Source organism: Danio rerio, chromosome 15, assembly GCF_052040795.2.
Source record: "Danio rerio strain M-AB ecotype USA chromosome 15, GRCz13ab, whole genome shotgun sequence".
NCBI classification, from domain to species: domain Eukaryota; kingdom Metazoa; phylum Chordata; class Actinopteri; order Cypriniformes; family Danionidae; genus Danio; species Danio rerio.
The window spans coordinates 27,624,284-27,649,002 of record NC_141035.1 but is presented as its reverse complement, the minus strand read 5'-3'; the positions used below and the strand labels follow the sequence as shown (position 1 = coordinate 27,649,002).

Below are 24,719 nucleotides of genomic sequence, written 5' to 3'. Positions count from 1 at the left end.
GAGATGATTCACGGGCTCGAGCCAGCAGAGTGTGATGCGACTCTGAACTGAAAACTCTTGACAATCATTCATGACAGCAGCAGTTCTGTGGCAGACCGCAAAAATGAGCGCAAAAATGGCACATGGGTCTCGCAGGCGGATGCAGGTGAAGAGTTGACTGCGAAAGACCATCTATTGCATAATCAGACGGAGCACAAAGGCAGGCTGCGAGGGCGCTTCGTTTTGAACTATGGCGGCAACACAACAACACGTTCTTCTGACATAAATTGTGCAAATCTTGGAGAACAGCAACGGTTTGTTTTGGATGTGCGGATATATAAAAACCATCCAGCCACAAAACTTTGAAGTTTGCATTGGCGCTGCCAGAGGTCGCATTCATTTTCAAGCTACTACCTGTACAGTGAGCTCTCAATTAACCCTAAACTGACTGGCGTATGTCAAGCTGAAGTGCGAGCTTTGGCTGTTTTTTGTGCAGGGGTTTCAAAAGCCGTTCAAATGCTGGAATGGATTGGCACGGTTTGTTTTCTGATTTTAATGGCCATACTCTGGCCAGTGGCGAAGTGTTTTGGGGCGGCGAGTCACTCCACGTTGCTGCTTCCGCGGCGCGACAGCAAAAGACCCGCGGAGAGATGCGATTCCAAACTGGAGGAACAAGGTGAATCAGCCGCGGTCGCCCTCATATGCAAGCCCTCGGCGTTGGCGAACTACCTTCTTAAACACTGCATGACTTTTTGCAAGTCTTTGTCGATACCGTCGTGGAACTGGCGCGTGAGCTCGTCTTTACAGACAGTTTTCGGCGCTCTGTGGCCGGTGGAGTGTCCGGTGCATTTTATACGAGATCATCTGCAGCTGAGCGACGACGGACTGGTGGCGCTGGACTGGGCTGTCGTTGGTGCAGCGCATCACAAGAGGCGCAGGACTTCCAGCAATTCCACAAGTCCAGTTCTGCTCATCATTCCCAACTCTTTTGGGAGAATCACCCGGAACGTTCTCAAGGTAACGGTCGTCTTTTGTGTGTTTTAGTTGTCCTCAGTAAAAGGGATAATTCTCCCAAAAATTTTTTTTTTCATCATTTACTCGCTATTTACTTGTTTCAAACCTATATCTTTTGAACACGAAAGAAGATAATTTGAAGAATGTTGGACACCTGTAACCATTGACTTCCATATTTGTTTGTCCTTCTATGGAAGTGGATGGTTACTGGTTTTCGTCTATCCTCAAAATATATTTAGTGATCAGCAGAATAAAAAACTCAAATAGGTTTGGAAACACTTATGGTGAGTACAGTTTTAGAGTATAGAGTAGGTACATTATATAAATGCAACATCCCTTATGTTGAAAACAGGCTTTGTTTACATTTCTGCAAGCACAAACCACCATTTTACATCTATGTGTGTTGTATTTCACCAATGAAACCAAATTAACTTTTAATCAACTAAAACTGGCTAACTCTTTGTTGATGAATGCTACATAAAATTGTAGCATTAACTAGTGATCTGATAAACGAATAAATACTGTAGTATACTTTAGTTTTTACTACAGTAAACTGGTGTGTTGTATAATATACTCTGTAGTTGTAGTAGAAAACTACAGTATTGGGCTTTTTGTTTGTATTGCTATATTTTTTTTGTGTTACTTTGGCAACTGTAGAATTACCACAACAGATTAAGTCTGACTGTAAATGACTGTAGTATTTTTTCTATGTGTATGAGGTCGGATTAAGGATGTTTGAAACCTTTATAGGTTTCTTTTTTCTGTTGAACACGAAAGAGAAAATATTTTGAAGAATCTATAACCATTGACTTCCATAGTATTTGTTTTTGCTACTATGCAAGTGGATGGTTACTGGTACCCTTTTGATCTAATGTTCACATACAACTACACTGCAAAGTGGATCTAGATGAAAAATACTGTAGTAATTTGTACTATATATAGTGTTTTTGTACAGTACTATAGTAAAGTGTTTTATGCTGTATATATTACGGCATTTACAACTCTTATACTTTAGGTTTTAATAAATAAATACTGTAGTATACTTTAGGTTTTATTACAGTAAACTGTGGTGTGTTGTATAATATACCCTGTAGTTGTAATAAAAATCTACAATATTGGGTTTTTTGTTTAAATTGCTATAGTTTGTGTGTTACAACAGCACTAAGTCATGTACTCTGGTTCAAATCATTATGCGATTTACTATAAATTACTATAGTATTTTTTTTCTATATGGATACAGTATGATTTAAGAAGATTTTTTAACAGAAACTGTAAAACTGTAAAAAACAGACATGTTGTGAGGTATAATATAATTGGTTAAAATTCCTTTGTTTTAGTCATTTTTTTTGCTTTAGTTTGACTTTTATATTTTAATTTTAAAAAATATATAATTTTGTGCAGAAATAATAGCATTGTGGGTGGCACGATGGCTCCGTTTTTAGGATTGTCACCTAACAGCAAGAAGGTCGCTGGGTCAAATTCCCGACTGGGCCAGTTGGCATTTCTGTGTGGAGTTTGCATGTTCTTCCCGTGTTCTTGACTGATTCCTCTGGGTGCTCCGGGTTCCCCCACAGTCCAAAGACATGCACTATAGGCAAATTGGATGAACTAAATTGGCAGTAGTGTTTGAGTGTGTGTGAATATAAGATTGTAATTTGTTGTGGCTGGAAGGGCCCAGATAAATAAGGGACTAAGCTGAAGGAAAATGAACAAAATAACTGCATTGACTATGATGCTTTTGAAAAATCAACCAGTCAGAAAGTTGCAGCAAGCAAAACACCCAAAAGCAGATATCCACCTACTCCAAAGCATAATGAATTTTCGTAATTCATCTCCTCATGCTTTTAAAATACTTAATATATATATTTACTTTAATTTTAAAGCTGTTAAGTACAGTTTTTTTTAAATATTTTGGTCCAATTTATATGTACTACTTTTCTTCATATTAAAGTGTGTGGTGTTGTGATTAAGCCCACAGCTAATTGGTTTGTTTGATGTATTATAGCACTAGGCATGGGTTGGTATAAGATCCTGATGGTATGATAACCTTGGGTAAAAATATGTCTTATTTATATAAGTTCTTAAATGCCTGGGTAAAAAACAACAACAACTTTTTCCCATTTTTAACACAATTAATTTCATTTTGAGAAACATTTAAAGTATTTTGGAACAGTAAACATGTCAGGCTAAATAATTCAAATGAATCATTGACTTCTGCTGTCTTCATTAAGTTCAAAAACACTGATCTTTTTTACAATTTAAAACAGCATCTTTGCATATTTTTTTCTGCTGGAGATACTGTTGTTCTAAAAAAAGTAAATAAAAAAAAAAATCTTACACATACCTTAGGATTGGTATTAAAGAAAATTTTGGCGGTTTTAAAACCTTGACTTCCAAACCACGGTACACCATGAAAACAGTTATCATCCCATGCCTATATAGCACTTTAACAAAAAAAAAGTGATGCTGAAAAAATTTGTGTGTCCCGTCACTAATGCGCTCTGTTGAGCTGTTGTAAATATATTCAGTAGACAAATTGGAAAAGCTAATTAGCAGAATTTTTTGAATGTAAATAAAGTAAATGTAATTTGTTCTTCAAAAATTGCATGTTCAACATGTGAATTTAAAGTTTCTAACAAGTTGCTCACGTGTCTGATGAAAGCTAATCTCACATTGTTGTCCATAAATAGCAACCATGCTTTGAATATTAAAATTTCACTTGAATACTTGAATGTGGAAAGACTATTGTTATTCTACAGCTTACATACCACAAACTATTGTTGTATTATGTGCATTTAAAAAAAAACAGCCTGATTTATTTTAAATAATACAAATTAATTGGCAAAGTTTCATGATTTCATGTAAATCATGTTGATCATGACAGTATGTTTTAACCATTAAGATGGACTACAAAAATTTAAATAAAGCAAATAAAGCACAATCCAGAAATATTCAAATGCAAAAACAACAACAACAACATAAAACGTTTTCTTTGGGGGGAAAAAAATTCAATTAAATGAAAAATAATTCATAAAAAATAGGCCAGAAGCAAATTAGTCAATATGCTTTGTTGGACTTTTTTTGCATTAAAATAAAGAAGCTGTGTGACTTAAGCATCATTTATTTTGCAATTATAGCCTGCATGATAGATCTTTTCTCTGACTCTTTGCAAGAGAGTCAGAAGTGAGTCATTCCTCCTCACCCAATTTGGAGCTCACTACATATCCCAGACCTAAAGCTCCAGGCAACTTGAAATAAACTCATTAGCTTTCGCACTCCATCATGGATGATTCCGGGAGAAATGCGCTCTGTGCTCACTGTAACTCTGTTAGCTGTGCATTGTGGAGGAGTACAATCACTGTGTCAGAAGGCTGCTTTTGTGTAGAGTTTGACTGAGAGTGGTGGTGATGAAGGTCTCTTTGTAAACTCAGACAGATGGCGTATAAGAGTCAAAGCTGTGCACTTCTGGTTGGCCAAGTAGCCTGTGGGATATTTGCTCAATCCCTATAGAGCTATGGAAAAAATGAAAAATTCAGTTTCTCTGGATGAACTGGATTAATTACGTGTGGGTTTGAGATTATATTAATATTTGTTTTATTTTATTAAGGTGTGATGGCATTTCTTTCTTTTTTTAAATAAAATATATTGTCAATTAGAAGCATTTCATATTTGTTTAGAATATAACTATTGATCAGAATATTTTTTTGTTTGTTCTTCTGAAGTAAAAAAAATATATATTGTTGTCTCAGAATTATTGGAAACATGCCTAAAACAGCTAATTGTTTTGTTATTTTATGCAAAAATGCTTTAAATTACATTTTTATTTTAAATTTAGAAAAAAAATTTCAGTGAAATATGTAGTTTACTAAATTTACTAATATTATACTAAAACACCGAACTATAATATATCTATATTGTAATATATTTACAGTTACCGGCCTCTTTATTAGGTATACCTTACTAGTACTGTGTTGGACCCTTTTTGCTTTCAGAACTACCTTAATCCTTTTGTGGTATTGATTCAACAAGGTTCTGGAAATATTCCTCAGAGATTTTTGTCCATATTGACATAATAATTTGTCAGCTGCACATCCATGATGCAAATCTCTCGTTCCACCACTTCCCAAAGGTGCTCTATTGGATTGAGATCTAGTGACTGTGGAGACCATTTGAGTACAGTGAACTCAATGTCATGTTAAAGAAACTGAGTCTGAGATGATTTGTGCTTTATGACATGAAGGTTATCCTGCTGGAAGTAGCCATCAGAAGATGGGTACACTGTGGTCATAAAGCGATGGTCAGCAACAATACTTAGGTAGGCTGTACAATTGGTACTAATTGGCCTGAGGTGTGCCAAGAAAATATAACCCACACCATTACACCACCACCAGCCTGAACCTTTAATACCAGGCAAGATAGTTCCATGCTTTCATATTGTTGATGCTAAATTCTGACTCTACCATCCGAATGTCGCAGCAGAAATCAAGACCCATCAGACCAGGCATCATTTATCCAATCTTAAGTTGTCCAAATTTGGTGTGCCGATTGTAGCCTCCGTTTCCTGTTCTTAGCAGAGAGGAGTGCCACTCGGTGTGGTCTTCTGCTGCTGTTGCCCATCCGCCTCAGGGTTCGAAGTGTTGTGCGTTTAGAGATGCTCCTCTGCATTCCTTGGTTCCAACTCAAATAACTACTTGTTACAACACAGAACTGCTGCATACTGGATGTTTTCCCTCTTTCAGACCATTCTCTGTGGTCAAACTCTAGAGATGGTTGTGCGTGAAAATATCAGTATCTATCGCTGATCTGATTAGAAATTTGCAAAATCGAGTAGTTGGACAGGTGTACCTATAAAGCGGCAGGTGAGTGTATATTGTATATAATATATTGTGTGTATATTGGCTGCAGCACTGCGATTACAATAATTCAAAATTATCACAGTAACTTCAAATGAAAATGTTTTGTTTATGGAGTATAAATTGCTAATTTATTTTATAATTTATTTATTTGTCCTTATAAGTTTAAATCAAAATAATTTGTCTACTCTGATAAGCCAATATCTAAAAACAAACAAGTAAATTTCTGATCAAATCAAGCTCCACCCTACTTTTGTGAGAAGCCACTTCACTTATATATACATATAGGGAAGAAAGACTATGACAACTTCCTTTTTGTATTGACTTTAGAGAAAACTCACCCAAAAACCAAAACTAAAAATGAATTGCCAGATCTCACAGATTCTAAACATTCATATTAATGTTTATAAACATTCATTAAGTATCTTTTTTCTGTTGAACACAGACAATATTTTGGAGAATATTGCAAACAGGTAGCCAGTTAGGAGGGGAAATACTGTGGAAGTGAATGGCAACCAGTTATCAGTGTTTTCAAAATAGTTTCTTTGGTGTTCAACAGAAGAAAGAACCTCACAGGTTTAAAAAATAATTTTATTTTGGGGTGAACTATCTCTTTAAATTAGTTGCAACCTTTTTGCAGAACTCTAAAGTCATACTTATGGTTCCCATTTAGTTTTACATAGGTTTGGCTGTGCCTATATGTTTAAATAGACAAGGGTTTGGTTGGGGTTGAGTTGTAGCCCGCTGTGGTTTTGGTGCGTTTTAGAGGAATGTTTTTTATGCTGTAATCATCAGGGCACACTAAGCAAGAAGCTGCACCCAATTTGCACATCATCACGAAGCACGAAGCGCTGGACTGAAGTAAAAGCCTGAGTGTTTTCTGGGTCTTCAGGAATTGACACAAGAAAGGGACATGGAAATACTGTGCTGAGGAGTAGATCCTGTTTTCTACATTAAGCACAATTAAACATTTCTTATTAAGCTATCATGATAGAGGAATTACTATGCACTTACTGCTTTGTTTCTGGCCTTTTGTTGTGCTAATTATCATAGTAAGAGCAGGCAGGATTACAATAAATAAAAGGAAGAAGAGAAAAGGATTTCAGTTTGTTTCCAGCCAAATTTGAATCTTCATCTCCCTTAGGAGTATCACAACTGTTACCAGTGCACAATGCAGATACATTTAGTTGTTTGTACAGTGTCTCTTTAAGTGCAAATCAATTGCTGCTCCTTGGTCTTAAAAATCCACCAAACAAATCATAGGTTTGATCGTGCTTCGTGACTTTTCAGCAGGGCTGGATGATTTTCTTGTGGATTTTTGTAAACCTCCACAATTGCTTTTAGATATAGCAGAATTTACTTAGAAACATATTTAGTCAAAGTATAATCATTTATATAACCATTACAGTCTGTATAATCGTTGTATAATCATTCTATGATGATGGCAAATGTTTACGTAGCTTCTCAGTGAACCATGACTCTGTGTAGTAAGTGCAAATATAATAATGTTTTTATTCCAAGCTTCATAACTTTTGTCAGATGAGTTTTGTGATTATTTGTGACACTAAATCAATTAAAATTTTCTATTTATAATGCAATTATTTGGAAATTTTCTGGGTTTCTTCTTTGTGGGTGCTTAAAATTTCTGGATGAGTGCACCCTCTGGCTTTCGGAGCAGAATTACTATAAGGACAGCTTTGCTCAATCGCGTTTGCTGTTTTCATTCAGTTAATCACAGGGGACTTTATTTTAATGATCCAAGTCCAAAGTCTAAAGCGCAGGGCGCGAAAGCCTTAAGGGCTTGTCCAAATCCCCTTTTGCTATTTTAAGGATGGAAAAAATATGCTTTGCATGGTGCGCATGGTCTAACAGGGTTGTGCTTATTCTCTTAATGAGTTATGAGTGTTTCGAGAATAAACTAATCAGTTTAGTTGCATCACGCCATGGTGCATTTACTGTTTACATGGCGGAATTTGTAAGGGAAAAAACTTAACTCTACACTAGCGAGAAAACAGTTAAATAATAGACCATCTGCAGCGCGAGGATAAAGAATGAGCCTCCTCCATTCGGCCTCTTTACCTTCTTTACTTTTACTCTTACTTTTGTGAAGTTAGGAAAACGCAAAGATTTGTTTCAAAACTATTTTTTAATTCATTTCTAATTTCCAGAAAATTAATAAATGAACAATAATAATGAAGTGTTTGCAGTTTTATCCAAACACGCGTGCTATGCCCCATATGGTCCAAAACCATATTTAGTAAGCCAGTTTTATTAAGACAAATATAAATATGCATACAATAAATAACATTGTTAATATGCTAATAATAACATTAAACTATAGCAAATTGTCGTAAATAAATTGAAAAAAGCCCCCCGAGACGAAGAAGGCATGGAGGCAGGGGATTTTATATTTAAGTAGAAAATAATTTTTTTGCAACATTTTAATCCATTCTTTTTCATTTGTAAAGATACTTGTGTGTTGCTCTACATCTTGTGTGTTTTAAGCAATGTGTACACATTTAAGGAGGGCAACTAATGTGCTCTGCGCTGGACTTAAACCAGTTTTTAGCTGTTCAATTGTGCAGTCTATTTTAGTTCCTCAAAATACCAACGCGGAAACATTACGCCGTAAAACACCTCCTTTCTAGACAGACAAACCCACAAAGCAGTGCAAATAAATAGTTATTTAGACAACATGGCGCAAAATGGGAAAATTAGGGTTGCGTTGGTCTAAAAATAGCAACAAATCGCGTCGAACACCTCTTGCACCTTATAGAGCTGGGTGTATAATAGGGCCCAAGGATCAACTTTCTATTTCTTTTATAGTTATGAATGTTTTGTATCTGCATGCATTTACAGTTTCAATTTCGTTTACATAGCACATATTACCCGAGTATGAAATTAAATTTCTCTTTAACATCTAATTGCATGTAATTGCACTGAACATTCTGAAGTCACATTAGAGGGAAATCTGGATCAGAGTATTTTAAGACGCACAAAAGGTTTTGATTTATTAGGGTTATAAAAAGGAGATTTTTATCTTTTATAGGTAGGTTGTTTGTGGACACTGTGACCACACATCAGTGTTCAACACCATGTAAAAGTACATTTTGCACAATAGATTCCTTTTAAAGAAAAAAAAATCATCATTTATCATTAAATAATACTTCTCATATTTTCATTAAAGAATCAGTTAGAGGAAATTTACATCTCAAACTAAATGAATTTTTTATTATCTCACTCAGCGATTTTTATATAATAAAAAAAAATCCCAAAATATTTTGCACTTAGATGGAATGTTTACTCTTAAGGAATTTTTTGCAGACTTGTGAAACTTGAGGAATTTGGCAGCCATATTGCTGGCCCTTCCCTCAAGTTACTGAATTGTTAGCATCACAGCTGTGTTAAATTCTGTGAACAAAAGCACAGAGTAGCTGTAATGATCAAATTATGGTAGCAAACTGTATATATTTAACCCTCAGTTTTATGCCCTGTTTTAAAAATACACTCAAATGTACATAAAGCTTACAATGTTTGTTTTTTTAACCCAAGGCCACTTGTTACAGGTGTATGAGACTTATGTAAAACATCTTTGTTTATATGCACAAGTATGACCCCGTGTACTGTATCTAGCATGTGACCATGTTTATTTTTTTGTCCGCAGCTCTGTGAAGCAGCTCTGAGTCACGGTTACCTCCCCGTGATCTTCAACCGCAGGAGCCAGAACGGGACGCCGCTCTCTACCATCAGGCTGCAGCAGTTTGGCGACCCGACTGACCTCCGGGAAGCAGTGCGCTACATACGGTACCGGCAGCCGGCGGGTCAGATCTATGCCGTGAGCGAGAGCACTGGTTCAGGACTCCTGCTGTCCTACTTGGGCGAGTGTGGCTCTTCTAGTTATGTGACGGCTGCAGCCTGTCTGTCGCCTATTTTCCGCTGCCAGAGCTGGTTTGAGAGTGGCCCAAGCTGGCCCTTCCACTGGGCTCTCCTGCTCTACCAAAAGATCTGCCTCAGCAGGTAGGGTTAAAGGAGGAGGTTGTTTCAGTTTTCACAAAATAAAGTTACAATCAGGGTTCTTTGGAATAGGCAAATAACTCTCAGCAGATGGACAGTGTTTGAGGATGTTGTAATGAAAAATTAAAAAAAAAAATCCAAGTAAAAATATGGAAATGGTTAAATGTACATCAAAAGCCTACTTTTTTTACAATGTGGAAAATTAGAAAGTCGATGTTATCTAATCATGTTTTTAAAAAAAAAAAAAAATACTCATCTGAAGTTTTTTCACTGTGAAAGTAAAAAAGAAGAAGATATTTTTCCACTTTCTTGTATAATATTTTAGACAGTAAATCTTGAATTAGGATTTTCATTCTATTTAAATCTTAGGTTCACTAATTTGTTATAAAATGTATGATGGCAACAAAATGAAGTTTACAAATGGTATAAGAAAAGTAAGTAAATCTTAAGTAATTAAGCAAATCTTTATATATACAGTGTGGAAAATAAGTATTGAACACGCCATGTTTTTTCCTGGGAATAGTATTTCTAAAAGAGCTGACGACATGGAATTGAACCAGATTTTGGTAAATACCCATGTATGTATGTATGTATGTACACATACTGGATAGATTGATTGATTGATTAATTCCCATTCAGATGTGTAAAGCACTTTGAATACCCAAAAAAGCAATATATAAATGCAATGAATTAATATTATTATATCTTAATATATCTTAATATATTAAGATATATATAAATATATATATATATATATATATCTTATATATATTATTAATCTATATGAATCTTTATTAATCTATAGGAATATATAATATATTCCTATAGATTAATATCTTAATCTATAGGCAGTTTAAAAGAGTAGTTAAATTTTAAAAATTACTGTTAATCTACTCATTCTCAGGTAATCGATTTATTTGTTTAAAAAAACTAAAGATTTTTCATCTGAAATGGTGATTTAGCAAAAATTGGATGCTCTAAACTCTCATTTCTGTACGGTTTGCTGAGGCTCTAGATTGAAGATTATAATTTTGTTAATAAGTTTGGCTTCCTGCACAGGCTGTTTTCTTCATAAGATGTTAATACATCATCAGGAACCACATGTGTATTAATTTAGCTTAGCCTGTACATGTTTTTTGTTTCACTCTCAAAAAGTCAGTAGCCATTGACGTTTATTTAATGAACCAACACAGACCACATTTTAAGCTAAACATCTTTAATATTCTACTAAAGAAAAAAGTCATCATCTTAGATGGCTTGAAAATTAGTAAAAAAAAACAAAAAAAAAACAGCATTTTTCATTTTAGGGCGTTTTATCCCTTTAAAGTTGACGTAGTCTCACTCAAAGATATTGCTCACAATCAGCCGTTCTTGAAGCAAATCCGCTCTGGGTGATCCAAATTAAAATCCAATCCTGTTGCTGTAGCGACCAGTGATGTGTATCCAGCGCTATTGATTTCTGTGGTCCATCTAAACAGTTTGCCAGCTTATTTGTAACTCGAATCAATGATGAAAACAAAACTCTTCCGATGCTGCTCTGATCTATTCCGATTAAAGCTGATAATGTGTTCAATCCCATCCGCAGGTATAAAACTGTGCTCGGGGAGCTGGTCCACATAGACAGCGTGTTCTCTAGCTGCTCTCTGAAGGAGATGGAGGAGGCGCTGTTCTGCCATTTTAGCTCAAAAGGGGTCCCAGTGGAGGGAACGGGGAGCTGGGAGGCATATTGGGAGCGGAATGACCCTCTGAGGGACATCGATGAAGTTGCCATTCCTGTGCTGTGCGTGTGCAGTCAGGATGACCCCATACGAGGGGATCCGAGGACCACGTTGCCCTTAGAGCTTTTTGAGAACAACCCTCATTTCTTCCTGCTTTTGACTGCCTGCGGAGGCCACTGTGGCTTCTCCACGTCAGACGAGGGTCCTGTCGTCTGGAGCCACCAGGCCTTGCTGGAGTTTTTTCGAGCCACGACCGATTTCTTCGCCGCGGAGGAGCGGGCCAAACTAGCGGCCCGCAGGAGGGGTCTTAGTGGGGCTGGCAAGACTTTCCGCCATCGCAGTGTCAGCACATGCAAAAGACTGCCTGTGTGCTCGCATAACATACATGCTATTTACAACTGGCAGAGGTCCTACACCAGATGATGATGATGATGATGATGTGCTCGGATGGCCACCCCATTTGTTTTGCATAATAAAGAGACTGAAATAGCAAACAGCACTGCCAGAAAAAAAGAAATTCAAAACCATTGTCTGACCTGCTGTTCGTCACCGCCAAGAAAACCAGCAGTCCAGACAATATATGTCAGTTTACATTTAGAAGTGTTTCGACTTCTGGACCACCACTGTCAACAGACAGACAGCAACTGTGTTTGAGAAACTTTGAAAATCATAGCTAAATTTGGGCATTAGAAAAAGATGAGGTTACTGAATCATGGTTTAAATATTTCATATTCAATTGAAAAAACAAAAGTAAAACGTTTTAATCAGTATTTTTGTCAGGATTTTGTACTGTATAAGTCATTTATTATCACACTGTATGAAATGTATGGTTAAAACAAAAAAGTTTGTTTGTAATGAACAGTTTGAATGTATGGGAAAAAATTGAAAGAAAATGTCATTATTATTATTATTATTATTATTAGATATAACCTAATTTTATTTTTATTTAATTTTTTTGGCTTTGTAAGATTAATGGTTCAAACAAACAAAATTACCTTTTCTAGTGAGTGGGAAATGTAAAATAAATAGATTAAATTCATTGATAAGCTTACCGAATTTAGTTTTTTGGTTCAATAATTTGTGTAAAATCTATGGCTAAAACAACAACAATAATAAAAGAAATCTCAATTAGTAATATTTGAAACAGATGTACAACAACTGTCTTTGAGAAACTTTGAAAATCATTGCTAAATTTGAGCATTAAAAAGATGAGGTTACTGAATCATGGTTTAAAAACTTCATATTCAACTGAAAAAAACTAAAATGTTTTAATCTGTTTTTTTTTTTGTCAGGATTTTGTACTTTATAAGTCATTTATTGTCACACTGAAAGAAATGTATGGTTAATTGTATGGATGTATGGGAACAACCTAAAGAAAATGTTGTTATTATTATATTTTTCTTATTTTTATTGTTGTTTATTATTAGATATAACCTAATTAGATTTTTTTCACTAAAACTTTGTTATTTTCTTTTTTGAACCATTCATCAAAAACCTTCTTACCGATTTTTCTTTTTTGGTTCAATAATTTGTATAAAGTTTATGGCTAAAACAACAACAATAATAAAAGGAATCTAAATTAGAAATATCTGGAATCTAAATTAATTCAGTGAGGGAATGTATTCATTTTATTATTATTTTTCTGCCTCAATAAATTTAGTAAGTTTAATGGTTAGAACAAGAAAACTAATGAAATCTGTATTAGATATTTGGATATATATTATCTCTATTATTATTGTTGTTATTATTTTTGAATTATTTTTTATTTTTCACTCACAACATTGTGTAAGATTTATGGTTAAAACAACAAAATAACAACTTTTTTTTTTAACTCCTTAAAAAGGGAAAGAAAAAGTAAAACAGAAAATAAGCCTTAAATCTTGATGTTTTCTGGCACTTTTGAATCTCACAATTTTAGTTTAGGTTTTTTGATAAAAATACTGATTGGAAACATGTTTGCTTTATTGAACTGCAGCTTATAAGTTAGTCTTAAAGCTGTGTAATCTTTTTTTAAGGGATCGGTCCAAATGTTTGTTCTGTACCTCATGGATATACTTAATTACTGTAGTTCATTCCTAAATTTGGAGAATTAGTCTAAATGGTGGCTTCTCCTTTTGGTACTTCGGATATATCTTTACCCGTTTGGGTTAGTACATTCCGTGCGCACGATAATGAAACGTGCCATTCTGTCATTTTCTCTGTTTTTCTGCAAGACTGCTGGTGTATTTAGACAGGTCTCTGCTGTAGGAGACAGTCAGCACTGCTGGGGTTTCGTTTGACGTCAGTCTGAGGTTTCAGAGAAAACTGGCCTCACGTTGACATTGGGTGGAGCTGCAGATTTTCACAACTCCAGCACTGATTTCCCCCCTCACTGTTTTCTCTCTTTTCTATCTCCATCTTAAAAACGTGTAACATCTTCCTGGTGTCAAACCTCTCGTTTATATGTTAAATTATCTCTAAACGTTGGAGCTTTCATTAAAGGTTTAATTTGAACACATTGATGTAAGCGAGTCAGCTTTTTTTGGGGCGTCGGAATAATAGATTATGCAACAGACTGCATGAAACAGAGATGAGATTTCACTCCCACAAGACGCACAAAAATGAAGCATTTGTTAGCATGCGCATTTAGTTACAGCCATGATTATGGCATCACACAGTTGACTGGATGCATGATCGGGCTTTTAGTGCACAGCCCAAATATAGCTGGAGCCTGAGCTCAGAGAGAGTCTGATTAGAAGAGACAGTCTCTGCAGACTCCAGCGCTGACAGGCAGAACTACAGCAAATCACACATTCTCTCATCTAATTAACCTATATAAAGCATGGCCATTTTATTATTTATTTATTTATTTATTTTGATAGAATCATTCTGGATTAAAAGAATAATAATGTTACTATACAGTGTTTGCTTACGGACTATAATAAATGTTTATGGTATGACATTTTATGGACATCTACAGTATAGCATTCATAAATTTGGGTGTAGTAAGATGCTTTAATGCTCATCCAGATCCCATATGTCTGCACCAAATACAGTAAATATTGTGGAACTATTTCTTAAAATAGCTGCTTTCAGTTTTAAAATCTTTTACCACATTTTATTTCTGTGGTGACTGTACTGAATTTTCAGCATCATTACTTGAAGTCTTTAGTGTCACAAACCTTCGGAAATGATTGAAACATTTCCTGACTATTATATTATTGTGAATGTGTGTTTTTCAAATTTCTTTTATGCATTAAGTGTTTAAAGTAATATGTTGTACTGTGTTTGAAATTTAGTGTCACTTTGATCAATTTCTTTGCTGACGATATTATTATTTATTTGTTTATTTTCATGGAAAAAGGTCATGCTGTCACCAAACTAAGCTGCAGTTTATGTCTTCATTTCCCTTAAGGGGAACTAGAGACGCTTTTTTAGAGCTCTTTAACTTAGTTTATTTTAAATTGCCCTTTAGACTTTACAATAATTTGTTTTGGTAATTGATTATGCTTGCCTTAATCAGTTTTAATAAGCATTTAGGTTATAACATTACCTCCTAATATAATGTGATTACCAAATGGCAGCATCACAGGTCAAATAGTCCTGTTTGAAACCCTGATTTAAATTTTTATGCATACATTATTAAACGTTCTATATAAGAATGTCCTCAATTATTAGTTAAAATCTCTTTCAAGAATTGCTCATGTATTTATAAATCCAAATATTTTACAAACCTGTCTTACGGTGCCATCTAGTGGCTGATTGTTGTAAAGAGGGCTGGGGCACTGACTTTTTACAAGTGGTGCTCACTGCAGAGCCACTTGGGCAGAGCTGAGCTCCAGTTAGAGGGAGACTGAGCTCTAGCTCCTCGTTCCTTGCACTTCTTCTACAGCTGATGTCACTGGGGGTTGGGGTTATGGGTGGGTGTACGCATTAAAACAGCTTATAGGAGGAGGAGTTGGAGCTATAGCTCCCCCTCGCTGGAGCTCAAGTGTCTCTGCAGCAAGCAGTGTCTCACTTTTTACGCTGCTCACTTTGTTGTGCAATTGCCATGCTCAAAGAGAAATGGGCCTGACAATGTTAGAATACAAAATGTGTAAAAAAAATAACATTTCGTATCATAAGTTACTTAATCTGAATACATTTTATTTTATGCATTTATTAGTAATGTGGGTAGCTGAAATATTTGAGAGAAGAGTGTCCAAATGTCAGTGTATGGCTTATTTCAGAGCGAATACTAACATACAAATCTTTCTGTAGTATGTGTAGTACTCATTTCAGCATGTCATTTGTCAGTTTTTTAGTACTATTGTTGTTGTATTTAAGATTATTTTTTAATTCTTTAACTTTTTATTTAATGTTTTATAGAATTTTTGTTGTATGTTTGTTATTTAAATTTTATAAATTTAGCTTGAATTTATTAAAAAGCATATTAAACAGCTTTAAAGTTTGAATATTATGTATACCCTCAGGTCAGCAAACAAACTGCAATACTGTTCAATCTAGGCCTACTATATATTACCTTGTCTGAAACATGAATTCTTATCAAGTGTGTCCCAAAGATCCTAAACCATCAGTCACAAAACCTGGGCCTATATATTTAGCACTAGCAAAGCTAAAAAAAAATAGCCTATAGGAAGTTAGAAATATGTTACAAGATATTACCAACATGTTACATCATACTATTATTGTGCTAAAGCAAGCTTAGAATGGAGTGAACATGCTAACAATGTGTTCTAGCAAAGTGAAGTGCTATCAACATGTAATGTAACGTAATGTGTATTTATATAGTGCATTTATTGTGTATGGCCATACACCCAAAGCGCTTCACAATGAGGGGGGGTCTCTGCACACCACCACCACCAGTGTGCAGCATCCACTTGGATGATGCAACGGCAGACACAAGACAATAGCACTAGTGTGTTCACCACACACCAGCTATTGGTGGAGTAAAGAGACAGTGATACAGCCAATTCAGTGGATGGGGATGATTGGGAGTCCAAGATCATAAGGGTAATTTGAATTATTATTTATTATTTATATATTATTATTTATTATTATTATTAAAACCTATTTTCTGGACATGTTCAAACTTGTTAGCATGGTTCTAAACATGCTAACGGGCATGCTAACTTTTAAAAACATGTTAGAAACTTGTTAAAACACACTTGTAGTATGATAAAACATTGAAGCAACCTGCTAAAAAATGTTTCCTATTTTTAAAAAAATGCTAGTTATGAAATATCAACATGGTAAAACTTGCTAGCCTGGTTATAAAAAAATGCCAACAGGCATGCTAACATTTCAAAACATGTAAAAAACTTTTTTAAACACACTTGTAGTGTGATAAAACATCATAGCAACCTGCTAAAATAAGTTAACAATATTTTAAAACTTGCTAGTTATCAAATATCAACATGGTAAAACTTACTAGCATGGTTCTAAAACATGCTAACAGGCATGCTAACATTTCAAAGCATGTTAGAAACTTGTTAAAACCCACTTGTAATATGATAAAACATTGTAGCAACCTGCTAAAATATGTTAACAATAATTTAAAACTTGCTAGTTATGGAATATTAACATTCTAAGACATGATGCGTAGCAGTGCTAGCACACATCAACTGCCTAGCAACAATTTATCTATATCAACATACTGTAGCATACTGAGCATTTTAAAAACTTCATAAACCTTTAGGCATGCATTTGTCTGTCAGTCTTTCTGTCTGTTTTCAATTTTGAACTTTTAATTAGTGTGGATTAAAGCTTCTAACTGCTTCCAACTGAAACCATTCAAACAAAATGTCTTTAAAACTTTGTGGTCAGACTTTCTTAAGCCAATATCTCAGTTTGATTATTCTATGCCAACTTTCCTGGTTTTAATACTTGTATTTTATTTATTTATTTATTTATTTACTTTTCAGTTACTTTCCATTTTAGTCATTGACAAGGCAATTTTTACAAAAATGTTTCTAAATTCTTTTCATTTTAGTTTATAATAGAAAATTGTTGATATAGCACTGCTTTATCAATAAATACTAGCAGTATCATCATAAATGAAGGTACACTCATGCAACACAATGTGAATTTGATAATCATATTTTCACTTCTGTAATTAGTTTTAGCCACAATCCATGTGCATCATAATCCTACAGGCTTTTTCTGTTGTGTCATTGTTAAAGATCTTGATGTTGCATGTTGACTCTCAAGGAGGGTGCTCCAGCAGCAGATGGCAGTGTGGGAAACAGCCCGAGTGTATGGAATAGCAGTGCATACATGAGTGACAGTTACCATGACGCAGAGCTCTCTCGTTTTGGCTCGGAAAGCGAGTGTAAATTTAGCACCTATTTTTAAGCTGAAACATGACACATGTAGCTTAAATAAATTCATGCAATGCTTTTGTTCTGGTGTGCATAAAAGAACCGGGTTTCACTGAACGGGTGTCATAGTTCACAGTAGTTCTCCAACAGCAGTACGGTTATATGCATAACAGGGCTGCATTAGAGATGCACATCAGTAGTGGGTCGACACTGACCGCTCTATGAGTGATGTAAGAAAGACCACAATCACACACAATGCTCTGCATCAATAACAAATGAATTGAATAGTTAGTTTTTGGATAGATTTGTGGCAGGTGAGCTTAAAGTTGACGTTTGAACCCTAGACTGCATGATTCAGGCCGCTGTTTTGTGTGTTTTGTTGATGTAATCTGGACTCTGCAGAGGTACAACACCTGTGTTATCTGACCTGCCCTTTGTCGCTGCTACCCAGGTGTGATGATTTCCCAACTCAAGCAGCAAATATTTGCAAAAGCCTTCGGCAAATTCTTTGCATGTGCATGACGCAGATGTACTAGGTGGGGTGAACTTTCTCTCTCTAACTCACATTATGCTCTGGTCTTCCTTTCCCATACCTAAATCTGCTTTAATCTCTCTGAATATCTTTGGCTGTGACTCGTAAAGGAGCTGGTGAACGCCTGTCCCTTGGGCAGAGACATGAGGAGGACTGATGGCAGGAGATGTAATGTAGGGTGACAGGTTGCCTGGCTTGTCTGAAGAAGGCCAGATCAGGACCTCGCATTCTTCCAACTTTGATTTGGTCAAGGTTGAATCGCGGTCTTTATGGGTGATTGAGGAATAAGGAAAAGCTGGCCAAGTTTACCAGCGGCTGCATGGTGGTGTTGCCCTCTCTGGTGGAGACTTGCATCAGGTTTTTTTTTTTTTTCCATTGTGCAACTTCACGCCTGTGTAGCATGATCTGTGGGCACTTGGCTGCTGACTGTCATCAGATACACCAGGCACAGGCCAAAAGAGCAGGGACATTAGTTTCCACTGTTTCAGTCAGGGGTTGTTCCGGAGAGAAAATAAAAATAAATGCTAACATTTTACTTGAAGGGTGTGTTCATAAGACTGACATATGACATGTCATGACACATCATGAATATAGAGATTTTATGCATGCTTATGACATCTGTCATTAAGTGTCATTCACTCAGTCAATTTAAATGCATATGTGCACTGTGGAATATGTCTATAAAATTTACAGTATTGGGGCGGCACATTGCCACAGTGGGTAGCGCTGTCACCTCACAGCAAGTAGGTTGCTGGTTCGAGCCTTGGCTGGGCCAGTTGGCATTTCTGTGTGGTGTTCTCCACATGTTTGCGTGGGTTTCCTTCGGGTGCTCTGGTTTCCCCTACAGTCCTAAGACATGCGCTATGGGTCAATTGGGTAAGCTAAATTGTCCGTAGTGTATGTTTGGGAATGAGAGTGTATGGGTGTTTTCCAGTGATGAGTTGCAGCTGGAAGAGCATCGGCTGTGTAAAACGTGCTGGATATGTTGGCAGTTCATTCCGCTTTGGCCACCCCTGACTAATAAAGGAACTAAGCCGAAAAGAAATGAATGAATGAATTTACAGTATTACTGGCAATTTTGGTCGCCTGAAATAGTGTAAAATATACAAGTGCACTGTAAATTAGCAATTACAGTTGTGCTGGTTTTACAGCACAATTCTAACTATTTACAGTGTTTTTGTAAATTTTACAGTGTTACTGGTAAAATTTACAAGCGCACAGTAGGTTAACAATTACAACTGCACTGTAGTTTTACAGTACTATTGTAATTGTTAATTTACTGTGCACTTGTAAATTTGACTGTATTACTGAGAACTAAAATTACCAGTAATACTGTAAATTTTACTGCAATTTTTACAGTGTGACATGGCTGAAAATGTCTTTGACCACTTGACATAACCAAATACATCACAAAATGACTTTATCATTGCCAAGACAACTTGACAATAGCAAAAGAACAAACTTGTCATAAATCTGTCATAAACATGACTGTCATGAGGCTGTTGTAACTGAATTTTATAACGTCAACAGTGGCACAAATTAAATTTGTCATTTGAATGTCATGAAATATTAATGATGCTGTTTTAAAATAATTTGACCACAGTTTTGACATTTTTGCTGAGACGGAATAATTTGGACAATATTCTGTCGAAATACAGAAACATATTCATGGCACAGTTATAATGGACTATATATTATAAAATAAGATGTTACATTTTGGTGGTGCGGTGGCACAGTGGGTAGTGCTGTCGCCTCATAGCAAGAAGGTCGTCGGTTTGAGCCTTGGCTAGGCCAGTTGGACTTCTGTGTTGAGTTTACATGTCACTCCGCTGCTAGTCCGTTTGCACTGGCTGCCAGTTGCTGCTCGCATCAAATTCAAAACTCTGATGTTTGCCTACAAAGTGACTTCTGGCCTAGCACCTTCTTATCTGCACTCACTTCTGCAGATCTATGTGCCCTCCAGAAACTTGCGTTCTGTGAATGAACGTCGCCTCGTGGTTCCATCCCAAAGAGGGAAAAAATCACTTTCGCGAACTCTCACGCTCAATCTGCCCAGTTGGTGGAATGAACTCCCTAACTGCATCAGAACAGCAGAGTCACTCGCTATTTTCAAGAAACGACTAAAAACTCAACTATTTAGTCTCCACTTCACTTCCTAATCTGCAATTGCCTCTGAATATCACACTAACTGTACAAAAAAAAAAAAAAAAAAAAAAAAAACTACTAACACTTCCCTTCTTAGACTTTACAGACCTGAAACTTGCCTTTAGTACTTATTCATTGTTGCTCTTAGTTGTGTAAATTGCTTCCTTGTCCTCATTTGTAAGTCGCTTTGGATAAAAGCGTCTGCTAAATGACTAAATGTAAATGTAAATGTTTACATGTTCTCCCAGTGTGGGTTTCCCTTCGGGTGCTCTGGTTTCCCTTACAGTCCACAAAACATGCAGTATAGGTGAATTGAATAAGCTAAATTGTCTGTGGTGTATGTGTGTGAATGCAAGAGTGTAGGGTGTTTCCCAGTGCTGGGTTGCGGTTGGTAGGGCATCCACTTGGTAAAACATATGCTGGATAAGATGGCAGTTTATTCTGCTGCGACGACCCCTAATCAATAAAGAGACTAAGACCATACATTTTTACAGGTTCCCTCTTTTTACATTCTATTACATTCAAAAAATGTATATATTTTTTGCTTGTTCAAACTACTTATTTAAAATAAGTTGAATCAACACAATTCTTGAGATTTCATTGGGACAACCTCATTTTTTTATGTTAAAGCCACATACATTTGTTAAAAGTGTTGGGACAACATGAATGATTTGTGTGAAACCCTGCATTTTGTACAGTGTATGTACTGTTCATTTGTCTAATATGTCAAACACAAGAAGGTTTCTTATCTTGTGACAGTTCAGTAAAAAATCATCTTATTTATGTAAATTAAGTTATCTTTCACTTTATTCCATTTATAATCTTGTTGAATAATAAATTACAGCAGAGCCTTGAAAGAATCCCAATCACTGAGGTCTGGGGGGAACAATTTGACCATTTCTAATCAGTTTTTAATGCCCTGTTTTTGATAGTTATTTTTATTTAGTTTAAATGTACATTCTTTATGTGCACCATCCATTCTTTTTCTGTCAGTGAGTGCACCTATGCTTTCAAATGGAAGATATTGCACTGTTAATGCACACTGCCAATTATAGAGCTGTCCTCCTTTTAGATGCGGACCTGAAGCACTCACATGCCTGGCTCCGTAATTAATCTGTCTGATTTATTGGAAACATGCAGGGACTATGCAGCTCCTGGCTCTCGTCCTTGGGATGTGAGCCTGTGGCGGTGGAGGATATGGGGGAGGGAGTTCAGCCGGTCGGTACCCTGCTTATATCAGACATCTGTGTCTTCAGTCCGCGGGGCAGCACCTTTCCGCTTCTCTTCCTCATAACAAAGCGATAAAGTGGGCCGGGCCCCTCAATCGCAGTGCCGTCGGGCCATGGGTCCTGGAAAAGTACAGCGCTCGTCTCGCAGCTTATTGGATGCTGGGTTTCATTACCTCCACATGAAATGGCCTTGGCCGGATGTTTCACTGCCCCACTCCTGTCTCCCTCATGTCTCGGGATGAATCCTCCAGAAAAAAAATGCCCTGCTTTTGGCACACAGGTTAGAGGATGCCCTTGCAATTTTTTTATGTCGACCTATATACTGTACTGTAGTTTGAAAGGAGAAGGGAAACTGCAAGGTCACACAGTTGTGAGATTTAAGGGGTCAGCTGATGCTTGAAGTCTTCCACAAATAAAATTAAAGTTTGGGTGCCGTAGAAAATGATTTGTCCCTCCTGGAGCTACACATTAGAGTTAGTATTACTATGGCCAAAAATATGGGCAGCAAAAAATAAAATCATATTATTAATGTTAGCGTGTAGTAAAACTGCTAACAATGTGTCTTAAGATGTTTATAGAAATACTATGATGACTATTTTAGCTTAATTAAATTCACCACATTTAATATGTCAACATATATATTATTTCTGCATTAATTTAAGAATAACAATTATTTTACCTTCGTATAAATAGTGTCTTAAATACAAATTAAATTGTACAATTGCTTTTCATTTGGGAAATTCTGTATTTTGACAAAGAAATTTCGTCACCTTAAAATTATAAGGTTCTATCTGACATTTTTTACATATTTAGAACAAATGTCACACACATACTGTTTGCTATATGGAATGCAAAAACTTTGAAGCTCAATATCTCAAAATCATTCAGAACGCAGATAGAACCTTATAATTCCAAGGTGACGATTAAGTCAGTAGTTTAAATTATTAAAACTAAAAAAAAACGACATGTAATAAGTAAAAGAATAAAATACATTGAGTTATTTATGAAATAATTTACAATTCAGTAGTACTAAATGTATTTTTTGTAATATTTAGTTTTATTTAACATAAAACAGTACAATACCAATAAAAAGAAGAATAAAATAGTTGACATTAGCCCCCCACCTCCTCAAAAAAAAAAAAAAAAAAAGGTGAAGGATTGTCTCAGTTTTTTGTCTCCATTAAATTTGAATATCCAAAAATAGCTAAATCGTAGTCAGGTTGGAAATTGGTTCCAAAAGCACTGGAAAACAACTCAAAAATGCTGGATCAAAACTTGTAAAGAACAGGACAAAACCAAAATAAACGTGCCAAAGTCCCTTCTGCCCCACCACATCTGTCGCATTTAGGAGATACAGAGGGAAAGATTTTGCTTAATCTAGTTTTAGATAAATGACAGTGATGTAGTATTTAATGTATTTAAGGCATTTAATAATTTACATTTTTATTTTAAGGATTAATATATTGATATGAGATATCCTTTTTTTCTGGCACTCCTAGTCTTCTGATCAGACATTATAATTGCACCTTAAATAAAACCATAAAGAATTAATCCTTTGATACATATTGTGCATGTAGATGAAAGCATTATTTGATCCTTTATCTACCAATGAAAATCAGACATAACGATAATACAAGCCATCGTTTTCATTAATTAGTTCTAAACACAAGAACGATTTTGATTCCTCTATCCCCATAAAAAATGTTTTTGTTGTTCCAGATGTATTCATAAAACTCTTCTCTGAGAAGCAGTTTGCTGACTCAAAATCTAAAAAACCTGAACTAAACTGGCCCCAGTGACATTCCTTGAGCTCTTCTCACCAATCCCGACCAGCGTTACAGATTAAACCAGTCTGTATAATGTGTCTCAACTAGCTTGCATGAAGTGACTCAGCAAATATGTCTTGCCTGACAAAAATGGAAATAGCAGGATGTGACGCTCAGACGACAATGCAAATCTGCATCTCTGTGAGAAATGATTCACATTCCTCTCTGAATGGGGGGAAAAAAAAACTTCCAGGAAGAGGTCCGTTACACCCAGCTATACAGCAGAGGTGCACTGCAGCAGAAAATACTACAGATCAAACGAACTGGCCCGGATATGAATGAGAGGCCGCCAGAGCACATGGGTACTGTTTTTAGGGTGTAGGCACTGCAGGTTCAGTCGAACGGTGCAGTGTCACTGCTTGGCGATGTGGCACTTCCTTCTCAGCCTGCCAGGTTATGTAAATGTGCGGTGCTGAGTGGAGCACTGCGCTATAGTTAGGAACGGCAGGCTCTATTTGTGGAAAATCAGCTGGGTGAACTGCTGGATCTGTGTCAGACTGTAAGATTGGCAGGTGAGGTAGGAGGACTGATGCTTTTTTAGACAGGTGCTTGTGTGTATTAGGGCCGAGCTGAGCTCTTTACCCTTCTGGGAGGGAAGCCTTGCTCGAATATAGCTTGCCCTCGCAGGAGACAACAAAAACAGTGTTGTCAGTTGACACAATCACTTGTGACTCGCCTACAAGGTCGTCTTGGATCTAAGAGTCAGTTGTACTTAATGTTTTTGGTTTAGATTGAAAGGATAGTGCTATCAAAATTAAAGATTTGCAGTCGATTTCCTCACCCTTATGCAGTCCAATGTAAAGGTGACATTTTTTCCTCAGATTTTTGGGACTCAAAAACATGGAGGTCAACTCCTGCTGACACTTTGAGCTTCTAAAAACACATTTAGACTACACAAATTTAATATATTTAATCCTCAGTCGCTGTCAATGACCCTGAAAGTCTAGAGAATATAGCTCACTTTTACAAGGCTTTCCACTGTGTACGGTACCTAGTGCCTGGTGCATTTTTAGTACCCCTTCAGTTGAGTTTTATAACAAGCCAAACGGACACTAAAGGTGTGAGGTGTTAACACTGGAAAACCCATTGGTAAAAGAGAATTGATACTGT

General features: G+C 36.1%; 1 protein-coding gene and 1 long non-coding RNA gene across 2 annotated transcripts; one reads left to right on the top strand and one right to left on the bottom strand.

The window, feature by feature from the left end:
- Positions 1-23: 23 nt before the first annotated feature.
- On the top strand, positions 24-14,075 carry abhd15a (abhydrolase domain containing 15a). The gene is made up of 3 exons (XM_087284213.1): positions 24-996; positions 9,511-9,863; positions 11,446-14,075. Exons 1-3 carry the CDS (start codon positions 496-498, stop codon positions 11,999-12,001), a joined length of 1,410 nt encoding a protein of 469 aa, XP_087140339.1. The 5' UTR covers positions 24-495; the 3' UTR covers positions 12,002-14,075.
- Positions 14,076-17,058: 2,983 nt separating this feature from the next.
- LOC147840646 (uncharacterized) lies at positions 17,059-22,913 on the bottom strand. The gene is made up of 3 exons (XR_015509481.1): positions 22,686-22,913; positions 20,791-22,553; positions 17,059-20,238 (listed from the first exon to the last, which is right to left on the bottom strand). It is a non-coding gene; the product is annotated as an uncharacterized LOC147840646 (long non-coding RNA).
- Positions 22,914-24,719: the final 1,806 nt, after the last annotated feature.